This window comes from Panthera pardus, unplaced genomic scaffold (genome assembly GCF_024362965.1).
Source record: "Panthera pardus isolate Hobbes unplaced genomic scaffold, ASM2436296v1 HiC_scaffold_16, whole genome shotgun sequence".
Taxonomy (NCBI): domain Eukaryota; kingdom Metazoa; phylum Chordata; class Mammalia; order Carnivora; family Felidae; genus Panthera; species Panthera pardus.
In genome coordinates, this window is record NW_026526721.1 from 112445654 (window position 1) to 112459458 (window position 13805).

Genomic DNA, 13805 nt, shown 5'->3' on the forward strand with positions numbered 1-13805 from the left:
AAACTGAGCTCTGAACCAGCAGTTTGACATGTATGTTACAAAACATAACTCACCTTCCTTAGGTTACCTTGGATCTATACATATATAGCATTCTTTTATTTTTTTTTTATTATTTTTTTTAATATGAAATTTATTGTCAAATTGGTTTCCACACAACACCCGGTGCTCATCCCAATGGGTGCCCTCCTCAATGCCCATCACTCACCTTCCCCTCCCTCCCACCCCCCATCAACCCTCAGTTTGTTCTCGGTTTTTAAGAGTCTCTCATGGTTTGCCTCCTTCCCTCTCTGTAACTTTTCTTCCCCCCTCCCCTCCCCCATGGTCTTCTGTGAAGTTTGGGATACAGCATTCTTTTAGAAAGCACTCTGATCCAAGTCACTCCTTTCCTGGAAGTTCATCCAAAAAAGTTAGGGTTGCTCATCTTCCACGCCCATAAAAGAAAGAAGAAGGAATGTGCTTGAAGGTGGCCATTACCGACTCAGCTGGAATGCCGAAACCATGGACGATAACCTAACAGACGGCAGTGCATCAGCTTGATGGAAAATCCACGTTGTTATCTGTATGATAGTTGTGAAGACAACACGTATGACATGGAAAACGCTTCTATTCTGAATAAGACGTACAGAATAGAACCTCAAAACTCCATTACGAGTATAACATAGGAAATAAGTATTAAGACGGACAAAGATTTGAAACGACTAAAATAAAAGGGAAAACCTTGCTTTTGTATTGGTAGGACTGTGCGTGAGATTTTTATCTTAATCTCCACTTCATTGTTATAATGTTGTTCATTTATTTTCAAAAATTCCTCTATAAACACTGGGACATTTGAATAGAAACACAGTGAGGAGCAAGTCCATCTTTTCCTAATCTCCCCGCCCTGCTAATGAAAAAGAGCTTTGTCATGTTTAGGATTGAGATGAATTCTTTTTTTTTTAACATCTATTTATTTTTGAAACAGAGAGAGATAGAGCGTGAGTGGGGGAGGGGCAGAGAGGGAGACACAGAATCTGAGGCAGGCTCCAGGTTCTGAGCTATCAGCACAGAGCCCGATGCGGGGCTTGAACTCACAGACTGTGAGATCATGACCTGAGCTGAAGTCAGATGCCCAGCCAAGTGAACCACCCAGGAGCCCCTTGAATTGAGATGAATTCTTTTACAAATCTCAGACTTTAAACCTCGCTATTAAGCAGCCATCAGTTTCCATGTAACAGGTCGACAACCCCCAAATATGTTGGATTTAAATTTTTCTTTTAATAAAGAGATTTGAGATTCAATTCCAGTTACCAACCAGGTCTTTCAACTTCTTTAAAAAAAAAAAAAATGTTCCTATCATCCCTCTGGTGATTATTCTATTTTATCTCCATTGCCCCAGATTCTCTCCCAAAACTCTCGCAATCCAGCTTCTATTACCACCAGTAGGTTACATCAAGGTCAACAGCGACTGCTAAACTCCACAGCCAAATTCAAGTTCTTCTTTTTAAAAATTTTTTTTTTAACTTTTATTTATTATTGAGAGACAGAGCATGAGTGGGGGAGGGGCAGAGAGAGAGGGAGACACAAGATCCGAAGCAGGCTCCAGGCTTTGAGCTGTCAGCACAGAGCCTGACGCGGGGCTCGAACTCACAAACCGCAAGATCATGACCCGAGCCGAAGCTGGACGCTTTACCAACTGAACCATACAGGCGCCCTGACAAATTCAAGTTCTTAACCAGAAACTCCCATCACACTAGAAGCTGCTAACCCCCCTCTTCTTCTCCTCTAGCCCTGGGGTCACCAAATGGACTGTCTACTCCTCTTTTTTCCTTCCCTTTTTTTACCTTTGTGGAAGTAACTCCCTTCAGTATAAACCACTGACTTCTGCCAAGAAACCCCAGACCCGCTAACCACATCAGGCTCAATCCCTGCATCCTACTCCAAGCAAAAGGTATCCATCCAACATAAACATGTCTAACAGCTACATCATGCATTCTTAATGGCTGCTATATTCCCTGTAAGGGGATGAAAATTGGTTCTTGGGAGCAGGAAAAAAACTCTTACTCTTTAAGAAGTGTCTATGAAAATAATAAATATAAATAAAAAGTGTGTATGTGTATAAAGCAAATATATAAATATAATACTGAAATCAATACACAATATATCTGTGGTATTAAGATGTCATTGGGAAAGGGTGATTAGGAGAAATGTCTGAAAAGACTCCTGGGGTGAGGAGTAGTAATGAAAAAAAAAAAAAAGTTGAGAAATACTAATCTACGCTGTGCCAGGCATTCTTAGGTGCTAGGGATATAGCAGTGAATAAAATAGACCAATGCACCTGCCCTTGTGTCAGGAGAGAAACAAACAAGTAAAAGTATAGACTTGGTCAGGTGGTGATAATTGCTAAGGAGAAAAGTAAAAGTAAGGAAAGGAGGAGAGTTGGAAGGGAAGGTGAGTGGGCAGGAGATGACTACTTTAAATATGGTGGTCAAAGAAGGCCCTCTGACAGAGCATCTAAGTAAAGACATGGAGGTGAGGGAGCAAGCCATGGGAATATCTAGGGGACTGTCCAGGCAGAGGGAGCAGTATGTGCAAAGGCCCTGCGGTAGAAGTGCTCTTGGCATGTTTGAAGTACAGTAATGAGTCCAGTGGCTAGGGCACACTCCTCAAGGGAATGGGTAGCAGATGAAGTCAGAGGTCTGGCAATGAGTCCAGCCACATAGGTTCTAGTAGGCTATTATAATGACTTGGCTTATCCTCTGAGAGCAGAATCCACTGGAAGTGTTTAAGCAGGGGATTGATATGAACCAATTCATTAAAAATTGTTTTTCTTTTAATGTCTATTTATTTTTGAGAGAGAGAGAGAGAGAGAGAGAGAGAGAGAGAGAGAGAGAGAGACAGCATGAGCAGGGGAGGGGCAGAGAGAGAGGGAGACACAGTCTAAAGCATGCTCCAGGCTCTAAGCTGTCAGCACAGCTCAAACCCTCAGACCACAAGATCATAACCTGAGTGGATGTCAGGTGCTTAACTGACTGAGCCACCAGGTGTCCCAGAACCAATTCACTTTTTTAAAGTAGGTTCCACGCCCAGCATGGAGTTCAACGCAGGGCTTGAACTCATGGCCCTGAGATCAAGATGTGAGCTGAGATTAAGAGTCAGACACTTAACCTACTGAACCACCCAGGTACTCCTGAACCAATTCATTTTTTTAAAGATCCCTCTGGCTCCTGGGTTGAAAGTGGATTGTAAGAAGGAGGGATGGAACCAGAGAGACCGGGTAGGAAGCCCTTGCAGCCATCCAAGTGAGAGATGACGCTGGCTTAGACCCGGTGGGGCAGTGGGAATAGAGAGAAGTGGTCAGATTCTAAAGGTAGTGCCCACAGGTTTTCCTGGTGGATGAAACATGAGAGTCAGAGAAGAATCAAGGATGATGCCAAGGAAGAGTGGAGCTTCCAGCCACTGAGATGAAGAAGGCTGAAGGAAGCAAGTGTGAGGACAGGAAAAGCACGGGTGCGGTTTGGGACACAATGAGACTCCTATTTAAGATCCCAGTCAAGATATTCAATAGGAAGTTGGCTGGAAACTTCAAGTGTGGGATTCAGGGGGAAAGTCTGGGCTGGAAATAGCTGTTTGAGAGTGTTTCTAGTAAAAGCCATGCCACCGGATGGAGCACCAAGGAAGTGAGGGAAGAGGGAGAAGAGAAGAGGTACAAGAATGGAGTCATCCCCTGGATGACCCCAGGGATAAGGATGAACCAACATAGCAGATCCAGATAGCAGCCTGTGAGGTGGCAAAACCAGGAGAGTGTAGTGTCTGGGAGCCAGGGGAAGACAGCACTTCGAGGAGAAGGGAGGGAACCACTGTGCCAAAGGTAGACCAAGGAAGATGGGGACAAAGATTGACTATTGGGTTTGGCAGCTCGAACCTCTCTTGGGAAATGCTGTTATCAGTGCAGTGGGTTCAAGAGAAATAGTTGAGAGAGGGAGTTGCTGCGGAGAATATAGCCAACTCCTGGAGAGGTTTTGCTTAAGGGAAATTAAAAAAAAAAAAAAAAAAAAAGGAGTAATAGCTGGAGGGCTTAAGTGACTTTTTTTTTTTTTTTTTTTTTTTTTTTTTTTTTTTTTGAGAAAGGGAGCATGAGCGTGGGAGGGGCAGAGAGAGAGGGGGACAGAGGATCCAAAGCAGCTCCACACCGACAGCAGCCAGCCCGATGTGAGGCTCAAACTCACAAACTGGGATATCAAGACCTGAGATGAAGTCGGACACTCAACCGACTGAGCCACCCAGGCGCCCCATGTGAGAGTTTTTTACGATGAGAAAATGACAGCATGTTTTTTGTGGCCCAAGGGGCTGATCCAAAGAGAGGAGGAAATTGCGTGGCAGAGAGAGAAGAGAAATCCTCAGCAGTGTGCTTGAGGAGGTGAGAAGGGATGGCTATGAACAGTGGTCGAGCTGGCCTAGGGGCACAGCACGGAGAGCTTCTCCTGACCACCTACCTTGTGCTAGCTACTCCATACCCTGAGGTCATGGAGTCCTCACAGTTTTGAGAGAAAGGCAGAATTAGCCTTATTTTTCAGATAAGGAGATCAAGATTTAGAGACTTCACAGACTTAGAAAAGAAGCTGACATGTGAACCTCCTCTAATTTCAAATGCCTGGTCCCTTCCCAGGCTGCCCCACGGAACACCTTCATTTTGCAGAGAGAAACAGGGACTCTTTGACCTGCTCAAGGTCACATGGTGGACTAGAACCTGGCACTTGGCTCTTGGCCTGTGCTCCTTTTCTTCCCTTCTACTGAGCTCGTCCTCCTCCGTGCCAAACTGTCACCTTTGCTGAGGCCCTTGCTCACGTCTGGAAGAGCCTACTCATTCCAGACCTTGCCCTCATGCTCTTTTTTAGTTTTAGGCAGGTTTATTGAGGTATAATTACGTACAGTAAAATTCATGCTTTTTAGGAGTACCGGCCTATGAATTTTGACTAATACATAAAGGCGCATAAATACCACCACATTCAGGATATACAGCCTTCCATTACTCACCAAATTACCCTTGTGCCCCCCTTCGTGGTCAATCTCCTCTCTCACTGCCAACCTCTCTCACTGCCAACCTTGGGCAAAACCTGATCTGTGTGTTGTCCTTATCATCTTGCTATTTCCAGAATGTCACGTGTATGGAATCATACAACATGCAGCCTTTTGAGTGTAGTTAATTTCAGTTAGCATAATGCATTTCAGATCCATCCGTGTTATTGAATGCAGCAATAGTCCATTCCTTTGTATTACTAAGAAGTATGCTATTCTGTGGACAGGCCAAAGCTTGTTTATCCATTCACCAGTTGATCGATATTTAAGATGTTTCCAATTTTTGGCAAATATTAATGACGCCACTATAAACATCTCCGTACAGATTTTTGTGTAGACATATGCTTTTAATTCTCTTAGACAAATATCTAGAAATAGGATTGCTGGGTCATATGTTAAGTCTATGTTCAGCCTTTTAAGGACTGAAACTATTGGATACCCATATGCCAAAACAAACAAACAAACAAATTTAACCATGACCATATACAAAAAATAACTCAAAATGGATCACAGACTTAAATGTGAACCTAAAACTAAAAAATGTCTAGAAGAAAAACATAGGAGAAAATACTTGTGACCTTGCATGAGGCAAAGACTTCTTAGATTTGACATCCAAAACATGATACATAAAAGAAAAACAATTGATAAACTAGAACTCATAAAAATCAGAACTGCTTTTCAAAAGGCACTGATAAGAGAATGAACAGACAAGCCACGTACTTAGAGAAAATATTTGTGAATTACTTATCTGATAAAGGCCTTGTATCCAGCATGCATAAAGAATTCTCAGAACTCAGTAATAAGAAACAATCCAATAAAAAATGCACAAAAGATATAAAGAGACACTTCACCAAAAAGAGATATACAGAAGGCAAATAAACTCACAGAATGATGCTCAGTATCATTAGTCATTTGGAAAATGCTAAGTAAAACTACAATGAGGTAAATGACACACCTATTTAATGGCTACAGTTTTAAAAAGCTGCCAAGTGCCAGCAAGAATGCAGAAGGCTGGGACTCATACTTTGCTGGTGGGAAGGTTGTGAAATGACACAGCCACTCTGGACAACAATTGGCAGCTTTTACAAAGTTACACATACAGCACAAGGGGGTGGGGAGTGGGGGCAGGTGGACTATAAAGGAGAAATGGGGAAGTTCTTGGAATGGTGAAATTGTTCTATATATTGATTGTGGTGGTGGTTACATGACAGAATGAGTTTATCAAAATTCACAGAAGTATACAGTGAAAGGGGAGAATTCTTTACTGTGTTAATTTTACTTTAATCTAAAAAATAGCAAGGAGGGTTAAAAGCAAAGGCACAGATGCCCCTGACTGGGCTAGTTTACTTCTTTGTGCCTCAGGGTTTTTTTGTTTTTTAAGTCTATACATTGAGAATAAAATGGCACCTTCCTTATGCTGTTGTAAGACTTAAGTCTCCCTCATTTATGTTTTATGTTGTGACAATTAAAAGATTTAGATCTCTCATCTATGCTTCAATTTATTAAATTTTTTTCTTTTCAAATTAGTGGCTTTGCTTTTTTTCCCCATTAGGTCATTATTTATTTATTATTATTTTTAATTTATATCCAAGTTAGCATATAGTGCAACAATGATTTCGGGAGTAGATTCCTTAATGCCCCTTACCCATTTAGCCCATCCCTCCTCCCACAACCCCTCCAGTAACCCTCAGTTTGTTCTCCATATTTATGAGTCTCTTCTGTTTTGTCCCCCTCCCTGTTTTTATATTATTTTTGCTTCCCTTCCCTTGTGTTCATCTGTTCTGTGTCTTAAAGTCCTCATATGAGTGAAGTCATATGATATTTGTCTTTCTCTAATTTCGCTTAGCATAATGCCCTCTAGTACCATCCACATAGTTGCAGATGGAAAGATTTCATTCTTTTTGACAGCTGAGTAATACTCCATTATACATATATATATATAATATATATATATTATATATATATATAGTATAAATATAATATATGCATGCATATATATATATACCACATTTTCTTTATCCATTCATCCATCTGTGGACATTTGGGCTCTTTCCTTACCTCGGCTACTGTCAATAGTGCTGCTATAAACACTGGGGTGCGCGTGTCCCTTTGAAACAGCACACCTGTATCCCTTGGATAAACGCCTAGTAGTGCAATTGCTGGGTCATAGGGTAGTTCTATTTTTAGTTTTTTGAGGCACCCCATACTGTTTTCCAGAGTGGCTGCCCCAGTTTGCATGCCCACCAGCAGGGCAAAAGAGATCCTCTTTCTCCGCATCCTCGCCAATGTCTGTTGGCAACATCTGTTGCCTGAGTTATGCTTCAATTTATGTTGTAAGGATTAAAACATTTAAGTTTCTAATTTATGCAATATAGGTAAAGTACCTGGAACATAGCAAATGCTATGTAACTTTTGGTTGTTAGTTTTAGTCCTGTTGGTACTACTCATGTATTGCTTTTTGAGGAAGTTCGGTGATGAAATAACGGAGAAGAAGGGCACTTGGGGGCTGGGGTGGTCTGAAGATGGGGAGAGGCAGGCACATGGACTCGCGCACAGAGTGGAGGAAGTCCGTGAGAAGAGAACGAAGGACAAGGAGAGTGATTCTGAGTACAAGCCTGCAGTACTAATGTGGCATCAGCTGCGGGCTTTAATAAGTAACTCCCTTTCACTTGCAAAAGCTAATTAAGTAATTTCTGGAGGCCAGAAGTGACTTGGGCTGGATTTAATGACAGCCCCTCCACAGATCAAAACGTTCAAATCCTTTGTCTGTGTTACAATCCCAAACCTAAAAGGAAGGAAAGACCAAACATACCTACCTCCTAGATACACAGTATCCAATCTCGCTGAAGTGACACCTCCCGGTATTTATTTGAACGTCTGCTCTCAGCTTCAGCCCCGCAAAAGTCCTGTGAACGTTAGTGTGAAATGGAACGATGTTACCAGAGTTCTGGCCGATTGTTACAGACTCAGGGAATTTTCATCAAAAACAGAAACCTGAGAAAATGTAAATAACTGTGTAACTTGCAGGGATTAGTGCCCTGCTGGGTGACTTTTCTCACAAGGGTGGAAATTGTAAGAGACTTCATAAGAATTAGAATGCTCCATGTGACAATTTATTTTAGCTCCTAGCTTTTCTTTCCAGGGGGCAAATCAGCGCAACTTCTTTCAGCCTTTGTTTCATTTGGGTAACAAGCCGACAGGCTTCACCTAGCTACCCTATCTGAGACAAGGAGGTTGCCACCTCGTTTAAAGGGTAGGTAGATGGAGGCAGATTTTTTGATAACTGCTAGTAAACAGCAAATCAACAGCTGATCGAGCTAAGCACAGCAGGTTGGATCGATTGTGCGGTCTCAGCAGTTGCAGGCTCAGGAGGGCAGGGCATCCGCAGAATAAGGCTAGCTGGTTCACTGTGTGCCCCTAGAACACAGGGCAGGGTGGACCAGCGAACACCCGTGAACTTTAACATCCATATTGCCACTATGCCACGCACATGAGGAATTGTTGTACTCTATCAACCTATCTCACCCATATCGTTTCTAAATGATGAGGACTTTCAAAGGTACAACCGCAACACCATTAACACAAACAACAAAATCAATGATAGTAACGTAATATTACCTAATACCCAGTCCGTGTTCAATTTTCTCCGGTTATCTCAAAAGTGACTTTTATAAAGTGTTTGTTCAAATCACAAACAATATCCATACATTGTATTTAGCAACAAGTCTCTGAAGTCTCCCTTAATCTAGAACACAGTTTTCTGTCTTTATCTATCTACTATTTAGGTTTTCACTAAATATAAAAGGCTTCCAAAGAAGTAAAAAAGAAACAAATCCAAGAGTTTCATAATGAAATATCCCTCAGTCTCTTTCTCCAGAAGCAATGTTACCAGTTTCATGTGTAGCCTTCTAGAAATAGTGTGGATAAGCATGCCTGGCCCTGAAGCTACTGTAGCGTGGTGACTTACAGTGAGGACAAGAGTTTGAATCTCCACCACTTACTAAGTATAAATCTTGGGTATGTTACCACACCCCTGAGCTCTAGTTTTCTCCTGTGGCAGGTGGTATATTGAAAGAATTAAATCAGGTAAGCACTTAAATTATTTGTTATTATATACATTCCCCTTTGGCTTTTTCCCAAATGATAGAATGGTGCACACTTCTATTTGTTTTTTCCATCTAACATACTTTGATAATAACTCCATATCTGTTCTTTTTTAAATTGAGAGAGAGCATGTGCAAGCAGGGCAGCGGAAGAGGGAGAGAATCTCAAGCAGGTTCCACATTCAGCACAGAGCCCAACGCAGGGCTTGATCCCACGACCCTGGTATCATGCCCTGAGCCAAAATCAAGAGTCGGACCCTCAACCAGCTGAGCCACCCAGGCACCCTAATACCTGTCCTTATAGATTCACATCATTGTTTGGACCATTTTCTTCCCTTGGCTTCTCTGCCATCCCATCCATGGATTTGTTCCTAAGTCACAAGCTCTCTTTCTCAGTCTCCTTGGCTGATTTCTCCTCTCTCTTGTGCAGGGAAATGTAGGGGAGTCCCAGGGCCCTGCCCTTCTCTAACTACAGTTTCTCTGCAGGTGATAGCCATTCCTCTGGTTTTAAATACCAGGGCGAGGCCGTGGAGGCCCCTAGTCATAAAATTTAAGGAGACATTCACTCTCAGGCTCATGAAAGTGCAGGGTTAGCCCCGGAGAGTGATTATCCCCTTAAATTGCATGCCCTAAGCACTTTGCTTCCTCCCCCTTGGTTTCACCTCCCTAAATACCTCCACCTTCTCCCCAGACCTCCAGACACATGAATCCTATTTGGCACCTCTAATTGCATATTTTAAACAGGACTTCTGCCTTATTTCCCACTCCCATGCCCAAACCCACACCTTCTCCTTGTCTATGTCAGTTAATAGCATCACCATTTATTCGGCTGCTTATCCTTGAGTCCTTTCTTTCGACAAGTCCTATCTTCTATCTCCAAGATATACTCCAAATCTGATAACCTGTCACCACCCCCAGCTGCTATACCTTAGGCCAGCCTCCTGCCTCTTGCTACTGCGAACACTCCCTGCCCTGGAGTCTCCCTGCCTCCACATTTGCCTTCTTTCCTCCCCCTACCCCCTTATACACACTAATCAGCAGCCAGAGTGACGTGAAGGAGATTGTGCCACTCTCTCATTTAACCCCTCTCCCCTCCCAGTGGCTTCCTAATGAATTTAGAATTAAAAGCCCACGCCTTACCATGGTCACATGGTCAGGAGACTAAGACCCAGCAGGTGCAACAATCTGATCCCAACCTAGCAATCTCACTTCTGCCCCCTCTTGCTTGCCAGGTTCATTGCTGCCCCAGTGGTCTTTCTCCCTGGAATGTTCTTCCCCAGATCTTATTATAGCCACTTCCTTCTCAGCATTCAGATGCCAGCTCAGGTATAACTCTGCTGACCACCCACACCCTTTCACTCAACCACTCAAAATTCCATTACCTTGTTTCATTTCTTTATAGCATTAGCACTACTATCTGAAAGTGTCTTATTGTTACCATTGCATAATAGCCTCCCAAAGCTCAGGGGCTTAAAACAAAAATTTATTAGTTCAGTTTGGCAGTGCTTGATTGGGTTGCAATTAAATAGCACCTGGGGCTGGAGTCATCTAGAGGTTTTTCTGGGTTGGACATCCAAGACTCTTCCCTCCCATGTCTGGTGCTCCTCTGGGTTGCCTTTTTCTCTAGCAGAGTAACTTGGACTTCCTGCAAAACAGCTCAAGCCTCCAAGAGAAAAAAAAAAAAAAAGGAACAGCTGGTCTTCTTATATAGGCTAGGCCTGGAATTCGCACGCTGTAGTTCTGCCATATTCAGGTGGCCAAAGCAGTCACAGGCCAGCCCAGGTTCAAGGGAATTGAGGAATGAATTCTACCTCTTAAAGGAGAAGTGACATGTATGTAGAAGGAGAGAAGGAATTGATGGCAGCCATCTTTGGAGATAAGCTATCACATTTGTTTGTTTACTTGTTAATTATCTGTTTACTCCCATTAGGTTATAATCTCCATAAGACAATGGGGACCCTGCCTATCTTATTTTATGGCTCTCTTTCCAGCAGCCAGAACAATGCCTGGCACATATTAGGTGCTCAGTAAATAAATTAAGAAAGCACTTGATAAATGTTGGGGAAACTTAAATGGGCTGCACTAAACTTCCCCAGATTGGTCTCGCCAGGTTTGCTGATGCTGAGCATACTGATGCCACATCAGATAAGAGAAACCCTACATTTATAAAGTATTTCATTTCCTCTGCAAACAAGAAAAACTTGCCCTGAACACAAAATCTAGAAATAGATTTGGCATGTTTTCTAAATGGAAAATATTTCTCGTATCACCAGAAATTATTTTCCCACAGCTTGTACTACATGAAAATATTGAAGTTGACTGAAAATACCCCATTTTTTAATCTTGGTGTGGACTAGAAACAATTTTTTCTTTTTTGGTAGTAAAAGAAATAGAAATACTTCCTGATGTTTGAACTCCCCCAGATATTCCCAAACCAAAAATGTCATTTCAAGATGGATTAAAAAAAAAAAAAATGTCTACTGAGAAATGTCATTAAAAGTTTGGTCATCAACATGCACAGTTTCTGGTTGTAAAGCCAGCACTTGTTTATTCAAATAATTACATATGACCAAGGGTAGAAAAAATTCCTTCAACTCTCCTCTTTGTTGGTCTCTACTGGTGAGTTCTAGAAAATAATCCTGTGTTTAAACCTTTTTCTAAATCCCTTGTAAATTAGTAAGTGAGAATGTATTCATCGGAAGGATTTTAGTGATTTTTGAGGTTAAAAAGAAGAAGGATTTAATTTCTGAAATTACATTTGCAGACTATCACTAATGAAAGTTCTTCTAATCTTTGTTTTATCTTTAGTTTTCCCAGATTTGCTCAAAGTGATCCCCTTGAGCATCCACGTCAACGTCATTCTCTTCTCCACGATCCTGGTTGTTTTAACCATGGTGGGAACGGCCTTCTTCATGTATAATGCTTTTGGCAAGCCCTTTGAAACCCTTCATGGCCCACTAGGGTTGTATCTTTTGAGCTTCATGTCAGGTGGGTACAAAATTCTCCTTCTGAAGACAAATGTGCCTTCCAGTGTGTCAAAAGACAGGTCTACCTAAATGTAGAGTTATAGTACATATAGATGGATGTCCACTGTAGTCTTATGTATGATTATGAAAGTAGAGAAAAATATAATTATCCAACAATGGGAAATTTGAGATACGCATTTTGATACTCTGTATGAATAAACGATGGTGACATTAAATCACATTTTGAAGATGTAATCAAAAGGATGCATGCTTGTATCAAAAGTGAATAAAACAGTGTATAAGATTTTATAACTGTATATAAATATGGACAATATATAGGAGTATATATATATTGTACATATACTCTCTCTAGCCTCCATACAGATACACAGAAAGAGAGAGAGAGACCATTATATTTGCGGTAGTTACCTCTGAGCAGGGAAATTATGTGTGGTTTTCACTTTCTCTCATGCCTTTTAATGTTTCCAAATGTTCAATAATGTGCATTTATTTATTCACAATCAGAAAAACAGGAGCACCCGGGTGGCTCAGTTGGTTGAGTGTCTGACTCTTGATCTCAGCTCAGGTCTTGATCTCAGGTCATAATCAGAAAAATAAATACAAATCATGCAAAAGAAGTGAAGGGCCAGTGTTCTGCCCACATGAGTTGTAATATTCAAGCCTTTAGGTACTTGGTGTAGCCTAACGACGTGTGTATCTGGGAAAAAAATAAACTCTAAACTCAGCAATCAGTTCATCAATAAACATGTCCTACTCAATAACCAAGGCGGATGGAAAAGAATACAAACTCAAGGTAGTGCCTCAGGGTGCTTAGGATATAGTTACAAGGAGAAGAGAAAGATGAGAAAATAAAAAATGTATACATAACTCGTATGTAGCGTTTCTATGGAAGGCCTCTCATTTCACCACATTTCAGACTTGTAAGAAGACGTAGTACTTTGTCATAGTCCCAGGAAGCATCCATAGTTCTGTTAATGATTCCATGTAGAGATGTGAGGTTACAACTCACACCAGCCAACAGTGGATTGAAAATCCCTGTTAGAGGGGTCCCTGGGTGGCTCAGTTGGTTAGGCATCTGACTTGATTTTGACTCAGGTCATGATCTCACGGTTTGGGAATTCGAGCCCCACGTTGGGCTCTGTGCTGACAGGGCAGAGCCTGCTTGGGATTCTCTGTCTTCTGCTCATGCTCACTCTCTCTCTCTCTCAAAAATAAATAAATAGGGGTGGGTGCCTGGGTGGCTCAGTCGGTTGAGCGTTTGACTTCGGCTCAGGTCATGATCTCCCATTTTGTGGGTTCGAGTGCCTCATCCGGCTCTGTGCTGACAGCTCAGAGCCTGGAGCTTGCTTCAGATTCTGTCTCCCTTGCTCTCTGCCCCTCCCCCACTCGTGCTTTGTCTCTGTCTCTGTCTCTCTCTCGCGCGCAGCGCGCGCGTGCGCGCTCGCTCTCTCTCAAAAATAAATAAACATTTAAAAAAATAATAAGTAAATAAAGATAAAAAAAAATCCCCATTAGACTGTTTCCTTCCCTGACGTTGCCCTTTAACTGTCGGCAGGCCCCAGGCCCTTCTTTGTCTGGACACGGCTCCCTTCCCCTAGCACAAATCAACTCTGGCCACAAACCTGCAAAGCTCCTTCTCTATGAAGCAGAGCCTTGTGGT

General features: G+C 42.1%; 1 protein-coding gene across 1 annotated transcript in view; it reads left to right on the top strand.

Annotated features, from left to right (window-relative positions):
• Window positions 1-13805, top strand: part of CLRN1 (clarin 1) — a 39955-nt gene that overhangs the window by 14007 nt on the left and 12143 nt on the right. The window contains exon 2 of the mRNA XM_019439594.2: window positions 11967-12146. Coding sequence (XP_019295139.1) covers window positions 11967-12146 — 180 coding nt within the window. The remainder of the gene's footprint in view (window positions 1-11966; window positions 12147-13805) is intronic.